The sequence below is a fragment of the Acanthochromis polyacanthus genome, chromosome 8 (genome assembly GCF_021347895.1).
Source record: "Acanthochromis polyacanthus isolate Apoly-LR-REF ecotype Palm Island chromosome 8, KAUST_Apoly_ChrSc, whole genome shotgun sequence".
Lineage (NCBI taxonomy): Eukaryota > Metazoa > Chordata > Actinopteri > Pomacentridae > Acanthochromis > Acanthochromis polyacanthus.
Window position 1 is genome coordinate 4114179 of NC_067120.1, and position 10713 is coordinate 4124891.

At 38.7% G+C, this 10713-nt stretch overlaps 1 protein-coding gene across 2 annotated transcripts; it reads right to left on the reverse strand.

The window, feature by feature from the left end:
* Positions 1–5: 5 nt before the first annotated feature.
* On the reverse strand, positions 6–6737 carry tmem263 (transmembrane protein 263). Of its 2 annotated transcripts, none has more exons than XM_022200573.2 (3): positions 6555–6737; positions 5168–5238; positions 6–1501 (listed from the first exon to the last, which is right to left on the reverse strand). In XM_022200573.2, exons 2-3 carry the CDS (start codon positions 5232–5234, stop codon positions 1203–1205), a joined length of 366 nt encoding a protein of 121 aa, XP_022056265.1. In that variant the 5' UTR covers positions 5235–5238; positions 6555–6737; the 3' UTR covers positions 6–1202. The 2 variants fall into 2 exon arrangements, with proteins under 2 accessions (XP_022056265.1, XP_051808360.1); XM_051952400.1 differs by lacking the exon at positions 6555–6737 and adding an exon at positions 6111–6517.
* Between the last annotated feature and the right edge of the window lie 3976 nt (positions 6738–10713).

The following is a 10713-nucleotide window of genomic DNA, read 5'->3' on the forward strand; positions in this document are numbered from 1 at the left end:
CAAAGCAAACTTCCAGTTGTTTTATTTATACAAGTTCTGAATATATCACCATGTGTCGATAATGTTCAAAACATCCTGACATGAGACACTGGTAAAGGCAAAAGCTTTGCAACCTTACTGCTGCATGATACAAAGCAGAGTAACAAAAGATTTTTTTATTTATTTAAATGCATTTTTTTTTTTTTTTTTTACAGGTTTTCATCTTTAAAATGTAAATGACACTTGAAATTCAGAATGTAATGTCAAGAAATCCAGCCATCAGATTCCTGGTGTGCAACAGTAAACATGGAGTCTCTTAACAGATAAGCTTAACGAAACACTGAGAAGCTGGCTTTCTTGCTGTTGTGCGGAGTGTAATTTTTAAGCTTCTGAGTGTCTTTTCGGGTTTGTTTTTCCAAGGAAACATGTTGAAATACTTACACAAAATAAGCAGAAATTGCGAAATGAGAGAAGAAGTAAATTGCAGTTCATATGCTTTCATAGTGTGGCACAAAATGTATTGTACGAAGTCGGATTCTGCATCAAAAGCTGGAGTTGCTTTCCAGTGAGCTGGAATTTAACCACCAGAGGGTGATAAGAAGTCAGAAGAAAACAGAAACTGTCACAGGAACTCAACAGTAGATATTACCAGCTGGAAAGTAATTTAAGATTTTAATCTGGACTTTTAATATCCTGAAATTATACTGTGAGCATTCCTAGATCAATTTAACAGCGAAATACTTCAAATCTCCAAGAAACACCTCATTGTCAGTTAGATATCATCACTGATTGTCTTGCAAGTGACATTTCATTTCTGCTACCGTGCTGTTTCCCTCTAATGTTGAAGTTAACTAATGCAAAAGACAACAACTTACAGCGAAAACAGCGTTGTGGCTCATTAACAACGTAATATGACTATTTCATTTGAGAAATTTCAGGCACAGGTGGAAACAGTCTGGTGCGATTTGCTTTAACAACAGAGAAGGAGTCTTTGTTATGTTGTTGCTTTAGAAATCTTTGCCACACAATTGTATCAATGTGGGTTTACCAACAAATCACATCACAAAAGAAAAAAAAAGAAGAAAAAGCACAGAACCAACACCAAAAACGTGCACACTGAACTTTGAGTCCTCTCTTGCTCTTTTCCTGCTCATGTATGCTAAAACAAGCAAATGCAGTGCGAGCCATACAACTCAGCTGTGTGTGTTCACTCTCCTCTCTGCTCAGTCAGACTTGTCCTTCTTTTTGCCTCCCCCTCTGGGGACTTTGCTAACCACTGCAGAGCCGACGGCAGTCACTCCTCCAGCCACGGCGCACACTCCCCCTTTAACCAGCCCGATCCCCGCTGCAGGCACGGCAGCTACAGAAGTGACTGCAGTCTTGGTGAGGTCCAGGCTCTTTCCCCCTATCCAGGTCACACCGCCCACCGTCGCTCCCAAAGCTCCCTTGGTGGCGCCGAACAACCCCCCCGCCAGCCTGCCAAGCATGCCCGGCTGTGTCTCTGGGTGGTCCTTGTTGTTATCTGATTTAAAACGACAAAAGCGACATTTAAACGTTCAATATGTTGACGCCAAACAGGAACACAGAGCCCAAAAACGAACACCATTTCCTTTATATTATCATTTTAATTATATATAGATATTTAATTTTACATTTGTCATTACTTCGTATTGCTTTGTTAAAATATGTTTTCATTCAGACGTGAGGTTTTTTTTTTTTTTAAATTTCTTTCAAAAAGTCTAAAACTGACCGTGATTCAATGTTAGGTTGAAAAATAAAAGTCAGAAAACCTCAAAGGACAGTGCTCTTTAAGAAGATAAAGCTGAAGAAGATAATGAACACTTTCAGTATGCAGATAATATCACGGGAATGCACCGTCTTGTAATAAAATAAACACTAATTTACAAGATAAAGCTCAAAACTAAGAAAATCTATTTACAGTCAGCCATCATTTTGGTACGTACAGACAGAAACATTCCTCAGTAACAAAACTATTAACCACTTGTGCATAGTTTTAACTTGAGCAAACAGAGCATGTATGATATGATCTGGAAAAAACGACAGATTCTTCACCGTTTCACTGCCGACACGATGGATCCTTCACGTATTTAAGAACCAGTCACTAGGCTGGAGGAATTACATGTGGTTTCAGAGATACAATTCATAGATTCACATACCAAGATTCTCAAGAACACTGTTTAAAAGGCAATAGTTTCAATCACGATGCTGGGGAGAAAACGATGCAAATCATTCAGCAGGTACTTTTTATAGGCACCGTGTGTATGTTTATATGAAATATTACTCTATTGTGTTATCAAATCTGTTTTACTGTCGACCAAATAAATGACAAATCAACTTATAGTTCCGCCTCTTCTAGGGCTGGCCTGAATAGTGGTTTTTGGCCTCCGAATATTCGGGCCCTATTAAAGACAAATATCCGGATATTCGTTACGCCCCGTAACGAATATCCGGATATTGGTATCCGAATATTCGGATACCAAAATTAATATCCGGATAGTGCTGTAGCGAACGAATATTCGGATATTTGGGATATTCGGGTCCGGCCCTAGCCTCTTCATCAAACATACCGCTTCTTTACAGCAGGGCTGAGCAACAATCGATTTCAAATTGAAATTGCGACTTGGAACAATGCAATTAGCATCAGCTGCAATTTAATTACATACGAACACAAGACAAAAGGTCAACTTGTCACGTCAGTGTTTCTATAAACTCATTCTGTTTTCCTTGTGTGACAGTCATGCTTCTGACTACATCTCACATGGTAATGTTCCATTGCATGTCCTAAATCTGCAGTGCAGTGAAGATTGATGTCATTATATTGGATTATACCGGAAATAAAATCGAAAACATGTCTGTCAGAAAATGTGTAATTAGATATTTTCTCCAAATCATTTTGTTCTATTTCACAGGCCTTGTTAGATGTTAGAAAACAGTTCTCATGTCACCCATGATAATGATGCTGCCATGTATTACACTACAGATTCCAGGCTTTTATTTGATATATAATATGCTGTGATTGCCATGAGTGAAAATGGTTACAATAGCTATGTTAATTTTCAGTTTAAAAAAAAAAAAAGAACCTAAAAATTTGTGGAAAAAGAAAAAAAAATATTGACACGTTGGGTCTCAAAATTGATACCTCGATACGCGAATTTTCACGTATCCACGACCAAATAACATGCCTGTGTTTGGGGGGTACACAGTAGGCCATCTGGGCTCCAGGATTACTAGAGAACCTGGATGCTGCTGGTTCTCCTCCTGCTTTTATTTCAGTGTTGTGGATTTGGACAGTACTTGTCTGTAAGTACTTAAGTTGTCTGTCTTAAGTACAAACAACTTAAGACAAACAACTTAAGCTGTTGTGCGTTTATGTATTGATTATGTTCCGATTTCTATTTGCAATTTGTTCTTGTTACAGTTATACAGTTGAAAATAAAGTGATCTTCAATAACAAGGAAAGTTATGCTTTGAGGAATCACACATTCGCTGGCTGTCTACCTATGACACCAGAAAACTTATCAGGAGGACAGTATGTCTCTAATGAGGCACGGTGCAGTTTCACCAAATTATTTGTGGGGTGTATTTTGGTTTCTTCCTCCCTGAAACTCTCCAATTCACATCAACAAGAGAGACTCGATAAGGCGTCTACATACCAATGTCAAGCTGGAAAAGGGATTTTGGGTCAATTTAACCCTCATTTCACCCCTTCACAGAAATGGAGGAGAAATATCTGAGAACTTGGTTTGAACTAATGTTGGGCCTGACTATCTGGTAATATGAAGTGTTTAAACCTCCTAATATGCTGGCAGACTTAAGCGGCCACGGCTACGATTATCGTGCTACAGACCAACGACAGTAAACATTCTAGACCTTGATGCTAATGTTAGCTACAGATACTAAAACTAAGATTGAAATCTGACCTCCAGTTCCTCCTAGGGATAAACATTTCATAATGACTACATCTTCTGAAACATTTTCTCATCTCGGCCCTCTGCTTTTGCTTTCTTCTCACTGAGAAGTAGTCGTCATGTTGGTTACATCCATGAGATCATGTGAGGTGGCAAACCGCTCTCTGACTACTCCCTCTGGCACAATAATCCTAATAATATCTTGTAGTACGTGAAGCACCGTTATTTTCAAATCTCGTGCAGAAGTTTCTCTTTATGTATGTGGCGGATTTCAAAATCTGTTAAGATTAAGGAAAAAAAATCAGCAGTAAATGTGAATATAAGTAGTAAAATATCAAATCAACTACTTGTTTCAGTACGACATTATCACAATGTTTCTTTGTTTTTTAATTTTTTTTACAATAGTTACCTCGAGGAAGTCTTTCGTATACACAGCCAACATCTAATAGCCAAGGGACCAGGGGTTACCTCCATCTCAAAGTATGAAAAATGGAGATTTGTCCCTCTAAATGTATGTAGTAACCAGTCATGATGTGCATCATTTCAGTGTCAGAGTTTGCTTCTGCAATAAAAATTCAATTTATTTTAAGGCTTTCAACACATCTTAACCAGGGCTGCCGATAATTATGGAGGGCACTGTATATATTCATAATATTAGCTAATAATTTCAACTGTTAGCTTTGCTGTTAGGTCGCTATTTCAATCATTTAAAAAAGTATCTATCTATCATTACTTATCTGCTTTGATCATTTCTGCATTTCTTTTGGCTGATCATCCCTTACATTTAGGTGCTGTTCACTTTTTGACTCAAACCTGGTTCAGTCAATTCTTTAATTGAACAGTAATTGATATATTATTTCCCCCAAAACAATTGAGGTAATCAGAAGTACTTGTACCCCTCATGAGGAATTACTGCGTGCAGATATGAAAACAAGACAATCACCTACCAAATCATCTGAAAGTTCTGTCATTTTACACTGCACATTAAAAAGAGCTGCAAAGTCTCAAAAGTGCAGTCTGGCAAAGAGCATAATTGTCATTGTTAAAATACTTTTGGTGAAGACATTACACAATTCTGCCTCTTGGCAACACTAACCTACTGAATCTGCATTTTAAAAAAAAATAAAAAATTCCAGTGCAATTATAATAGCTCATAAATCTAGTTTCCATCAAATTTGTCCCACATACTGTTGCTTTAACTAAACACTGTGCTATAAAATTATGTGAAGATTTGGAATATTCTGGTGAACAAAGCTTACCTGTAGCGACTGGCTCATCGTTGAGGTATGCAGGCACGTCCTCAGGCACCTGCTCTGCCTGACTCATCTCTCTAGGGAAAATAAACAATACAATTACCAAAATGACACATGGGTAACACATATATCCAGTGTAGGGACCTACATTAGATTCTAGCAATAAGGCTGTTCTGTCTGGCATCCCTGAAGTATTTCTGTTATGCTGTGAATTGTGGGGAAGACCCATGTCTGTGCTTGTAGCACATTTTTTCTGTTTATTTATCCCGTGTAACGTTGAGAGGGTAAAAGAAGACACAAGTTCCTGGATTATCTTGGAAAAGAGATATATCTAGGTACTGTACGGTGAAAAACATTAGCAATCACACTTGCTGTGTATATGCGATCAAAAACTTCTTTCAAAACTGCTTTAAATGAGCTGGCCTACAAAGACAGCTGTAGCTGAATGTCAGTGTGAGGAATGGGGCTGCTTTAGGCACCAACGTGTAAAGAAAATAAAGGAGCTTGCTTTGGGTGTGCTGCTAAAACAAGGCAGACCTGTTCAGTCTACCACAGGGCTGAACAGCAGGTCAAAATGTAAAAGGCAAGGAGATGAACTCTACACGTAGAACAGCTGATGCTGGAAAAGCTTGACAGCATTAACGGCCTCTATCTTGTACATTTGGGGGAACAAAAAGCAGCCAAGCACTTTAAACTTGATCTGAAATTGTGTTTTTCGGGGGGGGGGTTTATGACTTGTTTGCACAACTGAAGACAACTAGAGTCATGGAGAAGTTATGAAATGTGCTAAGACGACAGCATTATTTAATCATGGCGTTTCTAAGATGGAAATAAGGGAGAGTTATTTAAGCCAAACAACAATACCATTACACTAACTGCGTTAGCTTCGAACAGCATATTAATAATGGTAGTTGGCTAACGTAGCTAAAACTTATGCTAGGTAGCTTACCTACACCATTGTTTCGAGGACGCCAAGTTTAATTTGAGCAACTGTTAACGCAAACAACAGAGACACTCGGATGCTCGATTGAAAGTTGTTGAATTTCCGTCCATTTTTATCGTAAATATGGGACTTTCTAAGCCAGTAACGGTGATAATAGTGAAGGTCCCGCCTGGCTTCTGTCTGAACGTTATTTTGTGGAATCTTCCAGCGCGAGCGTCGCGTTGCTCCACTTTTAACGGCTTTTCCACCGCTAATGGTGGACGGGGGTCGACGTTTCCTCCAAACTATCCGTCCCGTCGAAGCTAAACCTCGAAAGAGAAGCTCCTTTTTTAAGATAACATGGCTCAGGTTTTTTCTCTCCAAAAAGTGACGCTCGTGGTTTGTGCAGAAGTTTTCATGGCTGACACTCGCTACACAAACTGGACCCGAACCAGCTAATTTAGCACTTACCTTGTCTTAACGTTAGCTAGCAAACTGATCCAATGTAGCGGAGGCTGTGTGCTGGGCTTGTGAACTAACTGACCGCGGTGTTTTTCGGATTTCACAGCCCGTAATGAGTGAAGCTGCTGATGGTTGAGGCTGGTTTATGTTTGTGTCTGTCTGACTGTTTTTTAGGGGGGAGGACCTCAGTCTCCACCCATAAAGACTCACAGAGGTACACACTGTCCGCAGGCTGGAGCTCCAGCTGCTAAAAACACACGCATTCAAACACATGTATGCGCTGTTTGCTATTAAAGCATGACTTTAAAATACTACAATTCGCTCTTTATTCGTCCGAAATTAAATGATTCTACATATACTATAGATAGCCCGATTTTTACATTCTCTCAGCGTGTGTTTACTGAAACAGTTTTGCAGTGAGGTATCAAAACACAAACAATGGCTCAATGATGATAACTGGCAGAAGGCATTGTGACGTAGTAGCACCGAGATGCTCTTTTATTGTTTTTACATTTTCGTGATGGACGAGGAGCGCAGAAATCATTCACTGTTTGGGTGCCACGTTCAGAAATACATCAGAAAGCTGTAGGGATGCCTGACGAAGCTGATGAAAGGATGAGATGAGGGTTTAGTTGAGGATGCAGAGAGGGGGACCCAGGTTTTTCCCTTGTCTTTGGCGGGAGAGGAGTCGGATCCAAACAGCCACAGACCACCTCCTCCCCGCGACGTGGAAGTGACGGTCAGGCCTCACATCCTCACTCCAAGATCGTCTCCTTTCAGCAGATGAGTCACATCATACTTAAAAAAAACACACACACACTAATACCCCTCTTGTACAATCATGACATGAATTCATGGATATTTCGAGCACCTTTTCCACAATTCCTGGATTCTGGTGAAATATAATGCACCACGTTGTTCCTTTTCTGCATTACTTTTAATGTGAAAATGTCCTTAAGTTCTGTAAAAGACCAGATGTAGTTAGACCACCAGGTCACCGCTGAAAATATAATGAAGTATAAAGGCAGTGAGATACCCAGTGAAGCACTTTCCATGAAAATAAAGTGTAGCACAAACTTCTTTACTGAAACAAAATGAATGAAAAACAAAATAAAACCAAAAAAATAAAATAAACAAAAAATATGCATATCTTTTAAAAATAAAAATAATTAAAATGTTATTTCATATATATATATATATATATATATATATATATATATATATATATATATATATATATAATTTGAATAAAAACAAATAAATGTAAAATAAATGAAACAAATGAAACAAAACACCTCTCTCCATAAACATTTTGTTATAAATGAAGGACTAAAAAAAACAGGATCTGAGAAAAAAGGAAATATTGTAGATGGGTCAAAATTAATATCAAAATAAGACAATGGTAAAAATTAAAATTAAAAATAAGAAAAGAGCAAGGCAATAAAATAAGCTAAAATAAGAAAAAGAAAATAGATTAAAAAATACAAAGTTAAAATGATTATTGTGAACATTGTCATGTATTATAATATAAAATATAATAAAATAATATAATCCCACAGGAGGGAAATTTGCAGTTTCACAGAAGCAATGCAAACATGTAAGTAACATAAGCAGAAAGTGAAAACAAACCAAAAATATTAGTAAGTACTGTTAATACTGCAGCGCTGCACAGTAGCTTGGTGGTTAGCGTCCCTGCCTTCCTGGGATCTTTCTGCATGGAATTTGCATGTTCTCTCTGAGCATGCGTGGGTTTTCTGCAGGTTCTACAGCTTCCTCCCACAGTCCAAAAATATGCTGAGGTTAATTGGTTACTCTAAATTGCCCGTAGGTGTGAATGTGAGTGTGATTGTGTGTCTGTTATATGTAGCCCTGTGACAGACTGGCGATCTGTCCAGGGTGTCCCCTGCCTTCGCCCGAGTCAGCTGGGATAGACTCCAGCACCCCCCATGAGACCTAGTGAGGATAAAGCGGTGTATAGAGAATGGATGGATGGACTAAACAAAACTGGTGCCTCACACACACACTGACCACACAGGTCACAAATACTCAAAATCTGAATGGCTTCTTCATGACTGCTACATGGAGCCCCAGACTCCACACCAAAGTAGCAGCCGCCAACAGAAGCCTAAAAGTGCCTGCAGTACCCACCAACCCAACCACACCCACCTGCAGACCAAACACATCACACTACAAACAAATTATCACACAGAGAGGCACCAGGGCAGACTGGTCACACATACCAGCCGCCTTGCAGGTCTTCAGCTCCTGAGTCGTTAGTTGGAAATGGCCGGCAAGCTGGGGTTCCTGGAGAGACTCTGGAAACCGCCATAGCTGAACCCACACATGCAATCTCTCCCCACACAAAGCCCAACAGGACACCACCTCAGAAACCAGACAGCACACTAATACTGGTGGTGGCCATTACAGACACATAAATGGTGTTTTTGGATAAGTTTTAGGAATGTGGCAAATCTCAACTGCTGCTGACTGAAAACAAGAATACAACACATTTTGGTCAGCTGATGAGATGAATTTATTAAACTAACTAGATGAGCCCTCAGTAGAGGGTGGAACTACGCCCTCTGCTGGCGAAAACCCTGTCCTCCCTATACAACTGATGCAATATGTATCAATTTTGGTCATGGTACGTATCTCCCTCCCTACTTGATCTGCTGACCTGTAACTCCACAACTGAGCAGGGGACCTTAGACTGATCTTCAGTGCCAAGTTTGATTATCCTGACTTCAGCACTTGCAGATATCGGACCGGACATAGCCACATACATACATACATACTTACCAGCCAGATACCGCACGGAATGCATAACCCCGCCGACGTACCCGTCGGGCGTGGTTAATGAGGGAATTACACTTTATGATAGCGTCTAAGTAGTTATGGAAAAAACAACAACATTTAAAGTAAACTTAGAAAAAAAAACATTACATAGTGACTTTCTCCACCTCCTTTACCCTCCAGGTGTCTTCATCCTGCACCAGAGGAGGTTCAGACAATAAACCCAAGCACACATTTAAAGTGGCAAATATATGGTTAAATTAGAGTAAGAACTAAGGTTTTACACTGACCTTACCACAATCCCAACTTAAAACCCATTGAAAATAGATGATGACAAGCCTGTCAGAAAGCCAACAGATGTAGTGGAACTGCAGTAATTCTGTCAAGAGGAGTGGTCAAGATACAACCAGAAGTTTTAGGAGGACCAGCAGACATTTTACCATGTATCAGCATTACTGTATGTACATTTCTGAGCCAGCAGATGTGTCATACTTTTAGAAGAGCTAGAATAATTTATGAAAGAACCAAAGTCCATGACTGTTTTTTGTGACAAAGACGTGTGAGCTTTAATCGTCTATGCTGTTTGGTTTGTTAATACTTGATTACAGATGAACGCCTGCATAACACATCTCTCCTCTACATGCTAAATTGAAATGTTTTAAATATTAAATCCTCTTAAAAGCTGTCGTGTTTGTCAATCCAGACACATATTTTGTTTTGTACACCTGAGTGACTGCAGTGTATCACAGCTAATGGTGCAGAGGAGGTGCACTGTCCACACAGTTCACCAGTCTTTACTGCAGATTTAATTTGAAAGATAAAAACTTAATAACTTAATACTTGACTGAGGCAATCTACTTTCAGGTGTTAGTATAAAGGAGCAAAATAATATCTGTGTCAATATGTAGTTGCAGGACTTTTTGTATCATAGTTGACATTTTTTGCTGTTTTCAGCCTAAAATCAACATGGCCGCCTACAACCAAACACCAATGGCATTTTACTGAAGATTCTTCTAAATATTATATATACAACTGAGTAAATTGAAAGTTATTTATAAAGATATTGTAAGAAACTGTTGACATCCTATATGCAAAAAAAAAAAAGAAACATGTCATGATTATCTCAACTTAATAAACGACAGAATCAAAGCATTTTGAATCAGCTTATTTTATTTTTATTAGCTATTAGAAGGTGGTGTTATTAAATTGGGACGTTTGTTAAGTTGACATTTTAGTGAGTATTCATCTTTTTTTTGTTAAAAGTGATTGTTTCTATAATAAATTATGGAATTTGTAAAGAACATGATTCATAATGAACACAAACCTTTTTAAACTTTAATAAATGTATGCAAGACATATCCCACAAGACTTCAAA

Coding starts and splice junctions, on each gene's coding strand:
- tmem263 (XM_022200573.2), bottom strand. CDS start 5,234: ATGAGTCAGGCAGAGCAGGTGCCTGAGGACGTGCCTGCATACCTCAAC. Junction 1,502..5,167: donor CGATGAGCCAGTCGCTACAG/GTAAGCTTTGTT, acceptor GTTTTAAATCAG/ATAACAACAAGGACCACCCA.